The sequence below is a fragment of the Cyprinus carpio genome, chromosome B16, assembly GCF_018340385.1.
Source record: "Cyprinus carpio isolate SPL01 chromosome B16, ASM1834038v1, whole genome shotgun sequence".
Classification (NCBI taxonomy): domain Eukaryota; kingdom Metazoa; phylum Chordata; class Actinopteri; order Cypriniformes; family Cyprinidae; genus Cyprinus; species Cyprinus carpio.
Window position 1 is genome coordinate 25,822,029 of NC_056612.1, and position 19,432 is coordinate 25,841,460.

Genomic DNA, 19,432 nt, shown 5'->3' on the forward strand with positions numbered 1-19,432 from the left:
TTCATAAGGACATAAACTTTGATATTTTGACATCACATAACTAATGAGATCCATTGTTTATACTGGAACAATGTTGTCCTGTTGTTTGTCCTGTTGTTTTCCCTCTAAAATGATGTAATTTCCTGGAAGATGATATCATTGTGGAACTGGCAAATGCTAAAGGCACTATACAGAAGATTGACAGTATGAAATAAAATATAAAATTAACTAATTTCAATCTTTGAATATTGTAAGTTTATGATTTAATCTGATTTATTAAGACATCAACATGAAAAATATGTTTGTTTGTTGTTGTTTTTTCTGATATACAGAAAGAAATTAAATTGATCAAAAGTGACAGTACAGATTTTTGTTCTTCTCAACATTCTCAACACTGATAATAATCAGAAATGTTTCTTAAGCAGCAGTTCAGCATATTAGAATGATTTCCGAAGGATCATGTGACACTGAAGCTGAAAATTCAGCTTTGCATCACTGCGGTACATTTAATTTTATAAATATACTAAAACAGAAAACAGTTACTTTAAACTGTTGTATTGTTATATTTCACAATATTTTATTTTCATGTATCAAAAGCATTAAAGAAACTTACCAACCCCAGACTTTTGACCAATAGTGTATATGATACTAAATGTACTGAATAGTAGAAATGATCCTGGATTCACTATGTGCTTGTGTCAGATCATTGTCCTGTGGAACTGTGACAAGCCTCTCCCTGCGAAGCACCGCTGGCCCGCCACCTCTGTTCCAGTCATTGTAATCGAGGGCGAGAGCAAGGTGAATCTCCACTCATTCAGCCGTGCTGTCTTTGTATTCCCATCATATCAAATGAAGTGTCTGGTGATGACAAATGATGGATGGTGTATAGATTTGCTGTTGCCATGGTTTTGCGCTCTGCCTTGAATATTTATCTTAACTAAAGTCAAAAATATTGAGCATTTTCTGAAGGTTTCGTGCATTGATTACATGTTTAGGTGATGAGCAGCCGATTCCTGCCCTATGACAACATCAGAACTGATGCAATCTTGAGTCTGGATGAAGACACTGTGCTCTCGACTACAGAGGTGAGCCAACAAATCAGAATAGTTCTAGGTTTTTGTGAATTTTGCAAAAGTATTGTATAAAATAATTACTCATTTTGTTGTACTTTTTTTGGTACCCTTGCTTATTAAAGTTACACTAGTATGTAACTTTCTGTCCACTAGCAGTTGAAGCATAAACACATAATTTACTTGGTAATGATCACATTGACGATTGCCTCATCAGTTGGAATGTCTCTAATAACATCAAATCTCTCAAGATAATGAGAGAAGGATATCTGAAAAATGTCTTATGATCATTAAAGAACAATAAGCTTGTTTCTGCCACAGAATTTTTTTTAAAGAGGTAATTGCAACTTTTTGTCTTAAAAAGTTGACAAAATTTTGCAATTCTGACTTTTTTCTCTGGAATTCTGAGTTTGCATCTCGCAATTTAGTTTATTTGTTTCTGCCACAAAATAAAAAACTTCTCACAATCCTGACTTTTTTCTTCTCAGAATTGTGAAATAAAAGGTCGTAATTACCCTTTTTTGATCACCTGTAATATGTTGTCATAATTAAATGCCTTTTTTTTTTTTTACTTATTGAAATCAATAGAATTTTTAAATAATGTCACAAAAGTTTGGCGACACTGACATTAGACAAAACGATTGCTATTCATATCAGATAACAATAAAAACTATTACTTAAAAAAGCTATTTATTTGCAAATACACAAAAATTTTAACTTGTTTCAAGATTTGCATTATTACAATTTTCATGAGTACTATGCAAACTACGTTGATTTGTGTTTTAACAAAATTTGTTACATTTTAATTTCAAACATAAAATAGAGCTTTAAATTGTATTTTCAGCAATTATTTGGTTACCAGTCAAAATGCTCTCTAGATATCGATATTTTGAACCACTAACTTGTTACACTCTTTTTAGTATTTCTGAAATCATGTTTGTGTTTGAGCTTTTAGAAAACATTAAAATTGTTCAATGCAATGAAAAATCTTAGAGTTTATGTGTGCATGGTTGAGTAAGTACTTATTATAGAATACTTGTTTCCGCAGGTGGATTTTGCCTTTACAGTTTGGCAAAGTTTCCCAGAGAGGATCGTGGGATACCCCGCACGGAGCCATTTCTGGGACTCTAACAAGGAGCGCTGGGGCTACACCTCCAAGTGGACCAATGACTACTCCATGGTGCTGACTGGAGCTGCTTTCTACCACAGGTAAGTTTCCTTCACAACAAGAGGCTAAGTCACTTTCCATAACCTTCACCTTCTCTGTTCATCTGTGGTGGAATGAGCTTCCAACCTCTTATCCACCTTTTTCTTCAACACGGAAATAAGCCTATGGGCAAGACTTTCAGTTTCATTAGCTGCTGTAAAACCATTTGCACTACAAACCAGTGTGTGGTTACACTTAAGATAATACATTCAAATAATATGGTAAGACACACCAATTTTCAATATCAAGCATCAAAACTAACTGTTTTGTACAGCTAAAAATAGCTCAATGTGGATGATTTACAAATGGTGGTGCCCATTTTTACAGGAAGAAAAAGGTGGATACTGCTGAAACTGAAATGTTCTGAAGTAATCAAATGTTCCCTGTAGGCCCTAAGATTTATAAAGGTGTTTATAAGGCTGCATTTTTCTTTTTTACTCCAGGTATTACAACTACTTGTACACACAATACCTGCCCAGCAGCTTAAAGAGTATGGTTGACCAGCTCTCAAACTGTGAAGACATCCTCATGAACTTCCTGGTGTCAGCGGTCACTAAGATGCCTCCTATCAAGGTCACTCAAAAGAAGCAGTACAAGGAGACGATGATGGGACAGGTACGAAATGCATTAAATCAATGTAATTGTCACCGTTCTCAGTTTCAGGTGTTCACCTCATATGTTCAGCTGTGTGAGCGCTAGTATTTCTAGAGTTAAATCTGGAACTCTGGGGAAGGGTTTGAGACAAGTGCCTCACTGTTTTCATCTCCCAAAAATAGCTTATAATGACTTGAGGAAATACTTCAGCGTCCTCCAGCAGCTTCTGCTATTCTCATATTGAGAGTGTGTTATTTTGAATGTGTCTGGTTATTTCCCTCAGCACTTTTTGCAAATCAAAGATGGTTTATTTTTGGCGCATGATGATACCTGTCAAGAACCAGTGTTTTTTTAGTATAATTTAGATACTATAATAATTTTTAATAATATTTTGAATTCGTTTTTATTTTTATGTTTTCCAATTTTAATTTTAGTTTAGTAGTTTTAGTTTTAGTAATTGCTTAAAACCTAAAATAAATTGTTAAAGTGTTTATATATAATATTATATATTTTATTTCATTTATATTTTTTTTATTTCACGTAATGTTTATTTTATTTCAAGTAACAATATTTTTTAAGTTAACTGTGGTAGTGCTGAGGTCAATAACATCCCTGGATTATATCTCACATTTATATAGGTAATAAATAAAGCTTGTTTCAGGATTTGTTTTTATTTTTTAATTGAGACATTTTTTTTTACATTTTCATTCATGTAATGTAAACTAAGTCTTTTTTTGATACTATTTAAATTTGCTAAAATTATGTTTGCAAGCAAATTACAAGCCAAATATTTGTTTGTGACAAATTAATTGCAAAAAAAGAATGAATATATATATAAATATATAAAATTTGACTCTGGAGAACAAAACCAGTCTTAAGTCGCTGGGGTATATTTGTAGCAATAGCCAAAAATACATTGTATGGGTCAAAATTATTGATTTTTCTTTTATACCAAAAATCATTTGTACATCAGGAGTTATGTTAATGTTCCATGAAGATATTTTGTAAATTTCCTACTGTAAAATAACAAAACTTAATTTCTGATTAGTAATATGCATTGCTAAGAACTTCATTTGGACAGTTCTAAGGTGATTTTCTCAATATTATGATTTTTTTTTTACACCCTCAGATTTCAGATTTTTAAATAGTGGTATCTCGGCCAAATCATACATCACTGGAAAGCTTATTTATTCAGCTTTCAGATGATGTATAAATCTCAATTTCGAATAAAAATTACCCATATGACTGGTTTTATGTTTCAGGGTCACAAATAGCTTTTATATAACAGTATTGAGTGTTTTAATCAATCTGTGTAATAACAGGTTTGTGCAGCTGAAATAATTTGATGCAGATGACACCAGATGTCTTGTGCATTCAAGTTATAAACGACCGCATGCGCTCTTACATTAAAAAAAGGTGGATATATCAGCTAATTAACTCTGTCTTTCATCTGCAGACATCCCGGGCATCACGCTGGGCAGATCCTGACCACTTTGCCCAGCGGCAGACGTGCATGAACAAATTTGCCAGCTGGTTTGGCAACATGCCCCTGGTCCATTCGCAGATGAGACTGGATCCCGTTCTGTTCAAGGACCAGGTATCGATACTGCGCAAAAAGTACAGAGACATCGAGAGACTCTGACGAAGCTGAGAAACCCTTTCCCTCTTTGTGGGGATAGGAAACGGCATTGGAAACCCCCCCCAGAACCCTAAAAAATCAGATCAACAGGGATAAAAATGGGGGTACGGCAACCCTCAGGGAGGGAGCGCATCGAGATTGGGGGAAGTGTTGTGCTGCAAGAAGATCCGTCTGTTAGAGATCGTCACTAACTATAAAAATATGAAAGCAAGACGATCGATGCAAGGCGACGTTGACATTATATGGCTTAGTTTAGCACAACACAAAGACATGCCAATATTGGCAGCTTTCTGTCTTCCACACCCCCTCTTGTAATGTTTTGCCAAGAACAACGGTGACCATGGCAAATTCGCCAATGCCAGGCAGCCACACACACATCCACATGCAGTCAGATTATAGACTACCGCACACCAGTTTAACTTCTGGATCAGACCTCTCCATGTTAGATGTGTGATACGCCTGGCTGGACGGGTCGCCCGCAGTCCAGCCGTGCATATTTATTCAGTCCACCTTCGGCAAGCGTTACGCCCCTCTTGAAGACGCAGGACGACGTTCCGAGGAGAAGTCGGGCGTGTGAAACACCGCACACAACGTCACAGTGCCTGAGCTTTCAGATGGACCGTATCTGGGAGTCCAAAAGGGTTTTGTGTGAATGCAAAAACACCTTGTTCATGCTGCTTATATTTGGACTCAAATGTAGGTGTTCCACAAATTGCCCCAAAGTTGATTTTTTTTTTTTCTTTCTCTACAAGCCTTTTGGTGTATTTTGTCAAACGGACATAATTTTAGTATTTTTTGGATGAAATAGACCCAATGCACATACATCTTGTTTTTTGTCTGGTTTTCTTACGAGTCTTACTAGTGTAACGCCATATCAGAGGCCACATTCACACTGCATTAATTCAGATCTCACTCCACTTCTGACTTATCCTAATCTTATTTATTTATTTTTTTTGAAGTGACACATTTAATGACAACCACTTTTACACTTCAATTACAATTCTCTTTTGTTGTCAGTTTTGACAAGCCAGCCAGAGTTTTTGTGGCTATTACGTAGGTTTTCCATAAATTGGCTCAGATTTTTATTTTTCTTTCTTTCTATACAAGCCTTTTGGTGTATTTTGACAAATTGACATCATTTTAGTATTTTTTAATGATTTAGACACAATGTTGCAAACATCTCATTTTCTGAGTCTTACGAGTGTAATGCCAAATCACGTTATGAATTAGGCCACGTTCACACTTCAGCTAATTCAGATGTCACTCCGCTTCTTACTGCTTCATCTTGGTCTGAACTTGTTTATTTGGAAATAATAATAAAGTTCACATAGTGACAACCACATTTACAAATCAATTTAATAATAACAAATAGTTCATGCAGACATCACTTGTCTAATGACAAACATGGAGGAACTTAAAACAGGTGGTTTACTAACGTTTTTGAATTCTAGCACATCTTTGTTCACTAATATTTCTTTCTTTAAATGGATGTTCCAATCCATTTATTTTAATCTATTTTTTTAAGGGTCAATAAATGGTTAAATTTCAGAAAACTAGATTCAATAATCCCTATGTTGTTTCAGTGTGTATGTATTTCAAGAATCATTCACTCAACGGCTCAAGGATATGTAGTTGTAAAGAGATATTTACCACTGGTTACTCTCGCAAATCAATGAAATGTCTGAAAAAGCGTGATTACATGAGGACGTCGTTCATACAGAGCTTCACGTTTAGTTTTGAGAACGTCCTCCATTGATTTTCTGTTAAGAAAGAACTATCCACTCATTATCACTCCTATTTTTCTAGGATTGGGATGGATAGAGCTGGCTATCCCAGTGGAGACTGATTCAAATGTACTTTTGTCCAAAATCCATCTTTAGTCAGGGCAGATGCCATATTTAATATTGCATGAATCAAAACACTGCTGTGAAGGACAGATGTACAGTTTCAGTGGGTTGCACTGTTTTGTTGTCAAGAAAAATACATATTTGCAAAACAAATGACGTGATATAGCACCTTAAACAATCTACCTTATTCAACCAACTGTAAATTAAATGTGGCATCTACACTGACTTAAGGTTTAAAGTCCCTACAATTACAAAAACAAACACTTTTGTAAGAGCAAGGAGTAATGTGACAATACACAACAAAATGTGTCCCAAATCATTTATGATGAGGAAAAACCTATTTACAGTAGGAGTGTTGACTTGTTTGGCATTAATGTAGAATTGAACTGATGTGCATGAATTGGGCCGAAACTGTGGCAAGCATCTCTCCAAATAAGATATCGGTATTATGAGGTTCTAGTCACATATATCAGGATTCAGTCAGGCTTTTCTCTCTTTTTTGTCTCAAATGAATGTGCCTCTTCCCAAGACACTTCTGCATTATTTTGTTAGCCTTCAGAACCACAATCTCCTCTTTAGAGTTGATCATACATATCTTCACTCTGTTCCTGTTGACTTGGTTTAGTTTTCTTTGTCAAACACTGGAGTTTTTCTGATGGTTCAGTACTGACATCCCTGCCTGTTTTGTAGGAAACATCCCAGTCGCTCTTTCACTCAGCCTCATGTTTGTACTTGTATTTAGCACCCATGAGGATTCATGTATTTCAGTTTTGATTATTTCATCCTTGAACCCTGTAAAGACTTTATTTTACATCATTACTAACAATAAAATGAAAGTTTTTTTTTAAGATATAAAAGTGATTTTCTAAAAAAGAAATAAATAATATTTGATACATTTGTATGTGTTGTTTTGATTATATCAAGTGATACCAAATTTTATCATATAGGGATGTAACGATTCACTTAACCACATGATGCGATACGATTCATGATACTGATTTCGCAATATGATTTTCTCACAATGTTTTTTAACAAAATGAAATTTAATCCAAATTAAAAAATAAAAAGGTGTCCTTTTATTATTTCTCATATATAAAATGCTGCGCGCTTCTTTGTGAAATTGACATATGTTGAATATCAAAACTAAATTGAAATTACAAAACCAATCCCGAATCAAATAAATAAATAATACTTTGCCTGTACTCTTTCCATTTAAAGTTAAAGGCAATCATTGTATTTTAATCATGATACAAAAAGAGATGCTACACAGCATGAGTAGTTTTTCATTTAAATTAGATTAAGAAATCTGAAGCAAAAACAGAATGGTCTGACTTCAGCTTTGTGAAATTGTACAACATAAAACATCTGAATGAAACAAAAACAGCCGACAGGCTAAATGAGAAGGCAAATTCACTCTCTGACAGCAGGTGGCGCTTCTGGAACAGCAGTAAACAAAGCAGCGCTGTGCTTATAAACATTGCTCACGGAGCTCAGCCCATTTTCAGTGCTGCGCTCATTGTCTTCTGTCTTTCGTTTTTATTTCAACTGTGTGAAGGTAAGGTTGTACAAATTAATAAATCGCTTGTTTTAAAACCTTCCCAGTCTTCTGACATTTGGTATGACATCCTCTTTAAACAATACAGTGCTCATTATAACTTTTGTTAACTCTACAATAAGTAAATCCACTTCACCATGCAGCTAATTACTCTTCAATAGTGATTAAAGATGGTAACAAAATTAAAGATGGCTGCACTTTTGTTTCTCTGACACATTCAGAGGTAAGATGAGAAGAAAATATGATCTAAACGTTTTGGTAGACAGGCAGTTCCCCTCAGCGATGCATTCATATAAACCCCCAGCTATATCGCGATTCATTTAACATCTCAACAGTCACATATTTTTATAGATTTTCAGTCGGCTCTGGGTGCAATCTTTACATCCCTAGTGTCTTATTTTTTGGCACTCAGCAGCATTTACTGAGAAATATGATGTAGAATCAATTTTCACCAAGAAATTCCTAGTAAATAACCAAATAATTACAAAGAATTGGCAAGTAACACATAGCAGGAATTGAAGTAGAAAGACTATACTCCAGTAGTCTTCTAAAAATCATTTACAGTGTGTATTAATGGACATTTCGGGTAGGCCTATACGATTCCTTTAACATCATAAAAAATGACACGTTCACTTTTCAGTGGTTCTCAGGCGGCTGTGGTTTGGCCGGAGTCAGAGTCTGTCACGGGCTGCTGTAATGAAAGCTCAATTCTCTTTCAGCCGTTCTGGAGGGAATTACAGAGAGCCAAGCGAAAGCTTCTCATTCATAAATCATTGACAGCTTGGGCAAGTGGGACACTCATTGTGCTGGAATCTTCTTCCATGACTGCGCTGGCTGAATCTCTGGAGAGCTTCAAACCTCAAACACACATTATACTTAATGGATTTACCAGCTGGCTCTCTTTCAGTTCCTGAGGCTGTTTGAGTTGAACTGGTGTTGCTCCATGATGCTGAAGTGGAATTTGAATTGAATGACAGGAAGAGGATTTTATATATTAAAATTAATGCATCATTAATAATGCTTATATACTCCCATGATTTGTTAGAAAATATTGTTTCTCAACAGATTACCCATTTTACTGAGCTAACTTCAATACTGTCAAAACAATTAGCACACAAAAAAAAAAGATTTGCTATACATTCCCCAAAATGTTTTTTTTTTTTTTTTTTTTTTTTTTTCATGTAAACATGGGTGGAATTTGTGGTAAATTAGAGCAATAAAGTGTTAAGTAATTAAATATGATGACATTTAATTAAATAATCCTTTCTACTTTGCAATAACATTTGTTAACATTATGAACCAACAATGAAAAAAACTTCCAAATCATTTCTAAATCTTTATTAATGTTAATTCCAAAGGTTTTATCTGATAACATTAGTTAATGAACCTGAACGAACATGAACGAACAATGAACGGTTGTATTTTTATTAACCAGTATTAACAGATATTAATAACAAATGTATTGCTTATGGTTAGTAGTTAACTAATGAGACTTTATTGTGAAGTGTTACCAATTATTAATATGATCTAATATTTCTGGCCCATATCTTGCATTTATGGGTAATTCAGACTGAAAATTATGCAATATAATTTAAAATTTATTCCAGCAATTGATAGTTTAAACAGGAAAAAATATATATTTTTAAAAATCAATTATTTATTTCATTAAGGAACACTGTTTTTAATATATATTTGGAATATATTCTAGTCAATATAGACAATATATGCACTTACATAAATCTGTGTTATCTAGCTTAATGCAAACTCAGAAACTGAACTGGGATTTTACAGTCATTCTCACACAGCAGCTGCATCCAGACTAAAGACATTCGTGCTGACTCTGAATCTGCAGTAAATCAGCAGCTGTGTTCACATAAATCTGCCTGTGATCAGTTCAGAGGCATGTAAATAAGCGGCAGGAGCTTTCATTTCTGCAGATTTACTGTGTGGTTTTGACACAGAGACCCGTGGCCACCGTCAGCCAGACATCGGAGCGCCAGACTGAGGATTTCATGAAAAACAGCCTGCAGTATGTTGGGATATCAGCAGGCCATAACACAGCAGGAAATCCAATCAAATACCTCACAGAAAAGCAGCTTTATATCTACATATTACTGATATGTGATCACCGCTGTTGCCATGGGGAGGATAGATTTCCTTTATGAATATAAGCAGACAGAAATTGAGTTCTGTTTCAGAGAAAAATTCAAAGGGTCATATCCAGCAAAATAAGAGCTGAACATGTAACAGGTTTTGTGACAACATGCCCCAGTAGCAGGGATTGTCACAATGCCATATGATAAAAATATCAACACATTTCTGATAGATTGATCAGACTCAGATCGTTAACGTTAATATACATTTATTTACAAATCCACATTAAGAGAAACATAATTGATTAAATGACAAAAACATTTCTTTGACAATTAATTTATATATTTTATAGATATTTAATATAATGCATAATTATAATTACCTATTATAATATATTTATATTTAATATAATGTATAATATATTTGTATTTATTGTTAATACAGTTTATGATTTAAAAGGTCATATATGATGTGACATACAAATACTTGCAAAAACGTTTTGAACTTTCCACTGTTATTGTCCAGCAGAAGTGTTTATTGAAAACATGTGACAACATGCCCTGAAACATAAAAATATACTAGTCAACATTTGAAATGGATCATAACCTTTCATTAAAGTTGTCCTAAAACATAAAACCAAAATGTATTTTTGTCTTAGGACAACTTTTTTGATCCACTTCAAATGTTGACTACTATTAAGATATATCAACACATGACAGTAAAAACCCCTTTTTGGTATTGATACTCTTGCTTTTTTTGTGTGTGTATGTTGTATGCTAAAGTCTGATACTGTCTCTGCTGCAGATTTCTTTGGTTGCTCTTGTATTTATGCAAAAACTAATGACTGTTTAGAAGAAACCATACTGAGTCCATGTTTCCTCATCTCACACAAATACAGCAATAAATCATAATCACGTTTGGTTCAGGAAACACAGCTGCTGCTGGCAGGCTCAGTCAGAAAGCGTGCTCGCGTTCAGGGCCATCTAATCTTCCTGCAACAGATTTCTTTCATTTGAGGAATCATGAAGCAGCTGTAAGAGTCTGACAGAGCCTCCTCGACCGTGAGCAAAACCCGCTCAGTTATTTTGGCTTCCAGAAAATACATTCAGATGGATCAGACTGATGCAGGGGTTTGGATGAGACCAGAGCGAGTCCATTTGTCCAGAACAAGAGCAGATAAAACTGTAATCTGATTACTGTCTGATACAGGGAACAATCTCAGATGAACTCTGACCTCAACATGATCTGGATTTAACATTTTTAGTTCCTTCCTTTTGTAATGCACGTTTTTTTTATTTTCGTTTTTCCCCCCTTTTTAATAGAAAATATACAATAATTAATAATAATAAAATAATTTTGTATTATGGTTAATTATTATGTAATTATCTATAATTCATTTATATAATAAGTAATAATAAATAAATAATAAATAAAAGAATACATAGTTTGTAATTGTAATTATTATATAATAATATTGATTTACATTGACATTTACAATTATTCATTTTGCAGATGCTTTTATCCAAAGCGACTTACAGTTGCTGGATACATAAAGTGATTCTTCTTAAGATTTATATAATAATATAATTCTAATATAGTATTATAATATAATTATAATTATACAATAATATAATATAATATAATATAATATAATATAATATAATTTATTCATATATTTTACCAAGCAAATTCTAGATAGATAGAGAGATAGATAGAGAGATAGAATATTTTGAATGTATTTATATTTACACATTTTATTCATACATTATTTTACCGAGCAAATTCATTAAGTGTTGCTATATATGTATTTATTTAATATTTTTTAATTATAAAATAATTTATTAGATATAAAATAAATAATAAAATAATATGCATTTTATAATTGTTAATTATTATCCAATAATATTTCTAATATAAAATTCAGCATTTTTTGTATTGAGCAAATTCATTGTATTTCAATGTATTTCAATGTATATCTTTGACAGTTACAGTTATATTACAGTTATATTTTCATGAAAACATTATTTTCTCAAGCAAATTCATTAAGTGTGAATAAGTATTTGGCAGGAAGGCGTGAAATCAGCGATAACATTTCTGTAACGCAGGACCGGTTTAATAAAGCAGTTTTACAGCGCTTCATGAATGTGGCACAGATATCGCTGTGCTCGATTAAGCTTGTTTCAGTGTGGTAATACATGCAGAGCCAGTGACATTTCAAAAGGATATATAAAACTGTGCATGCTAAAACAGAAAACTCATTCTAATGCATTTATAACACCCTCCTGACTCTCTCTCCAGCCGGGCCGTCATAAATCCAGAGCCCTGCGGGACGCCACAGAGGTCCCAGGTGAGCGGAGAGGTCAAAGAGGGTCAAGGAGGCGAGCTCAGGCCTGACGCTCTCATTTACTACAGCACAATATCTTCAGCACAAACACTGACTGTTTGTCTCTTTAGCGACTGAATTCAGTCGGAGCTTTCAGAGCGCTAGAAATCACTGCTGTCCAGCATTCAGAGGAAATGTGTAATACCTCCTCTCTTAGTGTTTCAGTGAAAATACCTAACATTAACATTCATCAAAAAAACATAATATTTATGCATATAATATCATATTATGAATATGAAATAATAATATATTATACAATATATTATAATGAAACATGGCACTCTGTAAAATATTAATTTGTCTATTTTTCAATCTATATATTATTTTACCATAAAAATTCTTTAAGAATTCTAAAATAAAATGTATATTAATTCATATGCTTATTTATTCAATAGTTAGTACATTTATTTATTGATCTATTTACATTAAAATTCAGGTAGAATTCATAATATTATTTTATATTTATATATTATGTTTTTAAATAACCAATATTGAATAAATGTGTGTGTGTGTATATATATATATGTACTAATTTATTTCTATTTATTTACAATCCATCATAAATATATTTTGAAGAATTCCAAAATTAATTTGTCTCTTTATCTTTGGTATTTAATTCGATATTTTATTTACATTTTTATTTGTTAAAAATTATATGTGTGCGTGCATGTACATACATACATACATACATACACACACACACACACACACACACACACACACACACACACACACACACATAAATAAATAAATAAATATATATATATATATATATAGTTTATTACATAATTTGCAAAATATAACATATAATTATATAATTTATCCATATATTTCAAGCATATATATAACTGAACTTATTGAAAGCATACATCTCACGTTGCATTACACTGAAAGCATTTCCAGAACCTGCACATAATGACGTGCCTCCTGTTTTTTGCATGCCAACATTTTCTGCCTCATGATCTTGTAACTGAGCACAAATTGCTGGTAATGCGCAGGCAGTGTCATGTTCACAAACCTGATCGCCGCAGGGGAAGCTCATGGAAAACCAGGCATGAAAAATGCTAATTAGCAATGTTAGCAGTATAGCTGGTGATTTGTGAACAACACCTGACAAGTATCGAATGTCTCTCAATGAAGCGCCTCATTAAGCTGCAGTCGGATGAGAAGGAACATCATGTGTGACCTGTTTTTATATGTGTGTGACCTTCAGTGTGTGTTGAATCCACATACTTTAGTTTGAAGTCAGAGTCGCGTGTCCCTGTGCTCTCATTAGCCTTCACGTCTGCTCACCTCCATCACCAAAGAACAGGGAATTTAATGAGATCTGACTCACAGAAGAGACCTTCACCTTTCCTCATGCCGCTCAAAACTCGTTTTTATGTCTTTGAACAATGCATGTATTGGTTTTAAGATCTAAAGCCTAGCTTTAGATCTTAAAGTTCTTTTTTCTGATTTTTTTTTTTTTAAATTGCTTTATTCTTTTAAAATGATGTCATTTGTTGTCCTGTTTTATTATCTGAAGCAATAATCTTTATTATATATATATTTTTTAAATGTACAAATACTTTTTGGGCCTACCTTGTTGTACAGTATTATAAGTGGACACCTTTAGTGATCATACACTAAAATAATACTTAATATTCCTCAATATAAAGGCCTGTATGGTAAAAAATATATATTTTACAAATTATCTATAAAAAATGAACCCAAAATATATCACTGATAAAATGTATTTATGATATATTTAAAATATATGATTTTACAAAACAAATGTATAAAAATGTATAGATTTTATTAGGCCCATTATATTTATATATTTTTTAAATTGTACTCAGAATATATTGGTGATAAAATGTATTTATGGAAAATGTAAAATATATTATTTAACTATATATATATATATATATATATATATATATATATATATATATATATATATATATGATAATCAAGTGAGATTAAAATTGTTAGTCTCTGTCGCCATCTAGTGGCTGAATCTGGGATGTAAAACAGTGGAACTACTTTTGAGAAATGGTTCATCTGTGCTCTTGAGTTTACATTATTTTTTCATAATAAAAGACACTTTATAATTCACATTTAAACATTTATTTCCATATTTTTGCATATACATAACAGAAAGAGGCAGAGATCCTTCAAATGAAATTTATGTTTAAAGCAAGATATATTCTGTGACTCTCCCATTCATTATAGAGCTATGAATTCAAGCGCAATGAGTGCAGCAATGTTGAGAAGTAGTGCAAGTATTCTTATACTGGTAGTCTGATCTTTATAGTTATTTGTACAGGAAAGAGTCTGACATAATAAACTCAAACACTGTAGCAGACCCAGTAAAGCAGGAACCTCCCGTTTGATTCTCAGCTCATCAGAGCATCTATTAATGACCAGGTTTGAGCTCCGTTCTCTGTTCATCCATTCTTCCGCCCTGGACCTTCAGCAACAAAGAAAAGAAATCTTCATCGTCCATCGGTCCTGGAGCTGCACTGCGCTGCTCCTCCAGCCGCCCCTGGGCCTGGCAAAATAAAAATAAACACATTAATAATAATAATAATACATTTTTAAATAATAATTACATAATAAATATAATGATAATAACATTTTACCAAACCAACATTACATAACAGAAAATAAAGTACTAAACTAATTGATTAAAAAAAAAAAAAAGAAAAATATTTTTTTTAAATATTATAAATAATAATAATTAGTAAGAGTAAGAGTAAGAGTAGTAGTAGTAGTAAAAAGTTAATACAATAATAATCATTTTAGAAATCAAAAACATTAACCGATATGACATCACTGACCATAAATTATGATAATAATCATGAACATTTTGAAATTATTAATGTTAAAATTATTATTATTGTAATAATAATACATTTTAATATAATGATATATAATTATAATTATTTTAGAAATCAAAAACATATGCCTTTACCAATTTGACATTACTGACAGGAAATTATTATATTGATTACAAACGTTTTGTGATTTAAAAAATAATATTTTTTATAATATAATAAATTCTACATTATTATTAGTAGTAGTAGTAAAAGTTAACACAATAATAATAACAATAATTTTAGAAATAAAAAAATAGCCTTTACCAATTTGACATTACTGACAATAAATTATGATATTAATCATAAACATGATGCAATTAATAATAATAATAATTTGACAAATTAAACATTTTAAATTTAAAAACATTTACTGATTTGACATTACTGACCAGAGTATTATTTATGGTCTTTTTGTACCTTTTGACAACCAGGGTTTTTAATGGCAATAAATAAAAACAAATAAACAAAGAAACAAATTAATGAACTTATTAAAAACAAACAAACAGTTATTTATTTTTTGGGGAAAAAAATAAATTCTAGAATCATGTTTACTATTTTTCTCACACAGTTTAGCTGTGTTTTTGCACATATACAGCTGCCTATGTAATATATTTGGAATGGGGTTCCTCAGAAGAGGATCATCATATTTGGGGCCCTTGTCAGCAACACAAAGACAAACATGCCAGTTACAGACTAGGTCATCTGTGTCTATTCCAGCAGTGTTGAGCAGCATCTCATTCTCAGCAGCGCTCACTTGTGAGTTGACGATCATGTTGTAGAAGTCCTCTTTTGGTGTTTGAGGTGGGACGGTCCGGGTGACCTCTGGGAGCTTCCAGCTGCTCTTCCTCTGTTTGGCTTTGGGCAGAGGAGGTGGGGGGGCAGAGGGAGCGTTCTGGAGCTCTGCTCGCTGGTCATCCAGTCGACGACCCTGAGAGGTCGCCAACAAATCGAAGAACTCCTCCTTCTGCAGGGACGTCATGGAGGAGAACACCACTGTATGGAAAGACACGGTTCATGAGAGTTATTGTCTGTGATTATGGCGAGGAAATGCATTCAGATTGTGTCTCCTCACCTCTCTGGCTTTGGCGAGGTGTGCTGGGCTCTGAGTAACATCTCCTGCGGTGCTCCAGACGGAACGAGCAGCGCTGGTCATTGAGCCGCCGGCCCTCTTGTAACGCAAACAACAGCTCACACAAAGCGTCTGGGAAATCTGGAGATATCCTGTGAACCTGAGCACATCATCAACATCATCATCATCATATCAAATCCTTTCACCCAATTCTGTCACCATTTATCCACCCTCATGTTGTTCCAAACCTGTATGAGTTTCTGTCTTCTGCACAAAAGAAGATATTCTGAAGAACGTTGATGGTAGCCATTGACTTCCATAGTATTTTTTGTGAATGTATTTGAAATGTATTTTCTTTCATGATCAACAGAAGAAAGAAGCTCATACAGGTTTGAAATGACATGAGGATGAATATATGGTGACAGAGTCTTCATTTTTAGGTGAACTATCCCTTTAATTCAAAAGAGTCCATCCATAAACATCTAGATATGGCTTAATTTCCAAAAGTCAGATCGCTTAGAAAAGTAATATTGTCTCCTCAACACAAACAGTTCCTGAAGGATCAAATCAAGGTCCTTTTCTTGATGAATATCATTTTTCACTCATAAATGTTTACAGAAGAATATTACATATTTATTATAAGTATTACAGAAGTTGCGTACACTTTATAATGTTGATTTTAAATTCTTAATGAATAATGGAATGTGTCAATTTGCATATTCCAGAACTAAACTGTATTTTTGTAAATTCCTTTTAAAAGAAAATAATCTCATGCAATCCCATGACAACTAAGGTAATAATCAGTGTCATCATGTGAAGCTTTTTAAATAATGTTATTCCATGCCTGAGCTTCGAGGCTCATTTACAGTACTGGTCAAACGTTTGGAGTTAAGAAGGTTTTTTATTATTATTATTATTATATTAATACTTTTATTCAACAAGGGTAGATTAAAATAATAAAAAGTGACAGTAAAGGCATGTATAATGTTACATAAAATGTCTATTTTAAATAAAAATATTTTAATGTTTCCACCAGAATATGAAGCAGCACAACAGTTTTCAACACTGATGATAATCAGAAATGTTTCTTGAGCTGTAAATCAGCATATTAGAATGATTTCTGAAGGATCATGCTGAAAATTCAGCTGCGCATCACAGGAATAAATTACATTTGAAAACATATACAGATAGAAAACAGTTCTTTTAAACCAAAATAATATTTCGTAACATTACAGTCTTTACTTTATAAAAACATTAAACTCCAACAGCAGACTTTTGAAAAGTAGTGTATATGCTAATGAAATAATAAATAATAAAATATTTATTTATTATAATAAATTATTATACTATGATTTATCATAATACAATTATTCAACTTTCTAGATGTAAAACACCTATTGGCTTAAAACTACAAAAGAAGAGAACTTCAAAGGTCCCGCCCACTTAGTGATTCAATAGGAAATACATCAACGCAGGGGGAAAAAAAGGAAAAAAAACTGCACTTGTCAAGCCATTTCATGGTGTCTTCTCAATGCAGTTAGACACACTATTAGATCTGGCGTAATTATTAAACATTACCGTTAGTTTTGCATCGTCAGGGCTGAGCCTGTCTCTGGGCCGCAGTTTTACTTCTCCTTGAGTGCTTGGTTTGTCTTGAGTCTCTGCTTGTAGCATCTTCTCTGATCCCGCAACCGTCCCGTCTGATGATCCCTTGTCCATTTTCACAATATTTTCACGCCCCGCGTGATCTTTCACCTTCTCTTCTTGTTGACTTTCCAGAGTTACATTCCTCTCCTCATCTATTTCGGCCTGCATTGCTTCACTTTCACCTTTTCCTACTTGGACATTGTTGTGATCATGTGAACTTCCCTCTGTGGCTTCTCTAATGTCATCGTTTGTGTTTTCATCAGTCGTCCTAACTCTCAGTACGGTCCTCCCTCTCTCTATGTTGTTTATCACATCCGAAGTTTCATCCCCCTCTTCGAGGATGAGAAGAGGTTCCAACTGCTTGTCCACCGAGGTTTCAACTTTGACCTCTGAGCAGTTCATCGTAGCTTCTGCTGAGCCCTCCGTGAAAAAAATATGAGAGCCTATAAAAAGTATGAAGTTAGAGATCCCTCATTTCCATATATTGAACAAGTCGAGACTTCGAGAGACACTGAACAGTCGTGCATGTAATCAGCATATATATCTAAAGTGTGTTTATCATTTATAATGCCACTTTTGTATCTAGCAATCACAGCGTAGCCTGGAATAGAGTGAGACATATGACAACTAATCTTAGATAAAACGTTTCCAGCGCACAACATAGTTATTATAATATAGTTATAACATGTAACCGTACTTATTTCGATTTAGATAGTGGGTGACATTTTACAGCCCTGCTTACCTTCTCAACCTTAGACGAGTTCAAATGAGGTGCTCTCAGCGGAATGTCAAGTAAAGCCCACATGCATCTCACCTCCGTGTACGAACATGCATTAACTCCCACATATCTCGACTAAACTTTGAGTGTTTCTCACAAACGAATCTGAAAAGAGCTAAAAGCTGACACGATGTATCGACAACTTCACTACTTCACAGTCTGCTTGCTCTGTCTCTTCCTGTTCCTCTCTTATGGCCCTGATCCACCCCTATTTATTTGGCCTGTTCCAGTTACTCTAGTGGAATAGGTTTATGTATAGAAATGCACTATAGAAGTGCGTGATGCAATCTGCTCCATTTATACCCACTTTTATTCAAATGCTAAGCTATTTTATAATCGTGCGTATGGGAAGTGTGTTCTGACGCTCAACAGCTCTGAAAGTCTTGCATGTTGAAACTGGCTGCCTGTTTGTTTAACACAGTCTGTGGTTTTGCAGATTTCCTGTTGACTACCAGCAAAACGAGAAGTTAGACTTGTTGATATAGAGTAAGACTTGAGCACAGAGGAGAAGACGATTGAGCGACTAGAATTTAAAATAAGATACTTGACATTCAAGAAACACGTCCTGCTTCTCCCACTGCTGATTATACTGCAGACCTGAAGCCTCCAGGCCGTGACATGATGACATGTAAACTATGCACTTGCAGAAAGGAATTTTGTATATGTTGAGCAACTCAGTGCATGCAAGAATATCACATTTCATAATTCA

At 33.6% G+C, this 19,432-nt stretch overlaps 2 protein-coding genes across 4 annotated transcripts in view; one reads left to right on the top strand and one right to left on the bottom strand.

Annotated features, from left to right (window-relative positions):
* LOC109102354 (exostosin-1a) overlaps nucleotides 1-7,231 on the top strand; it is a 54,764-nt gene extending 47,533 nt beyond the window's left edge. The window contains exons 7-11 of the mRNA XM_042741720.1: nucleotides 682-777; nucleotides 975-1,064; nucleotides 2,098-2,258; nucleotides 2,700-2,871; nucleotides 4,307-7,231. Coding sequence (XP_042597654.1) covers nucleotides 682-777; nucleotides 975-1,064; nucleotides 2,098-2,258; nucleotides 2,700-2,871; nucleotides 4,307-4,492 — 705 coding nt within the window. The 3' untranslated portion in view covers nucleotides 4,493-7,231. The remainder of the gene's footprint in view (nucleotides 1-681; nucleotides 778-974; nucleotides 1,065-2,097; nucleotides 2,259-2,699; nucleotides 2,872-4,306) is intronic.
* Nucleotides 7,232-14,461: 7,230 nt separating this feature from the next.
* Nucleotides 14,462-19,023, bottom strand: LOC109102352 (G-protein-signaling modulator 1-like). 3 transcript variants are annotated; one of them, XM_019115703.2, is made up of 5 exons: nucleotides 18,688-19,023; nucleotides 17,877-18,365; nucleotides 16,302-16,458; nucleotides 15,984-16,222; nucleotides 14,462-14,901 (listed from the first exon to the last, which is right to left on the bottom strand). In XM_019115703.2, the coding sequence occupies exons 1-5, from the start codon at nucleotides 18,748-18,750 to the stop codon at nucleotides 14,767-14,769; spliced, it is 1,083 nt and encodes a 360-aa protein (XP_018971248.1). In that variant the 5' UTR covers nucleotides 18,751-19,023; the 3' UTR covers nucleotides 14,462-14,766. The 3 variants fall into 3 exon arrangements, with proteins under 3 accessions (XP_018971248.1, XP_018971252.1, XP_018971250.1); XM_019115707.2 differs by having other exon boundaries at nucleotides 17,877-18,355; nucleotides 18,688-19,020; XM_019115705.2 differs by having other exon boundaries at nucleotides 17,877-18,388; nucleotides 18,688-19,010.
* Nucleotides 19,024-19,432: the final 409 nt, after the last annotated feature.

Bases quoted from the DNA above. Each gene is read 5' to 3' on its own strand.
- LOC109102352 (XM_019115703.2), bottom strand. From the start codon at position 18,750: ATGTGGGCTTTACTTGACATTCCGCTGAGAGCACCTCATTTGAACTCG. The intron at 16,223-16,301 runs GTGAGGAGACAC...CTTTCCATACAG, and splicing joins ACCTCGCCAAAGCCAGAGAG to TGGTGTTCTCCTCCATGACG. The intron at 14,902-15,983 runs GTGAGCGCTGCT...TTATTTTGCCAG, and splicing joins ACATGATCGTCAACTCACAA to GCCCAGGGGCGGCTGGAGGA.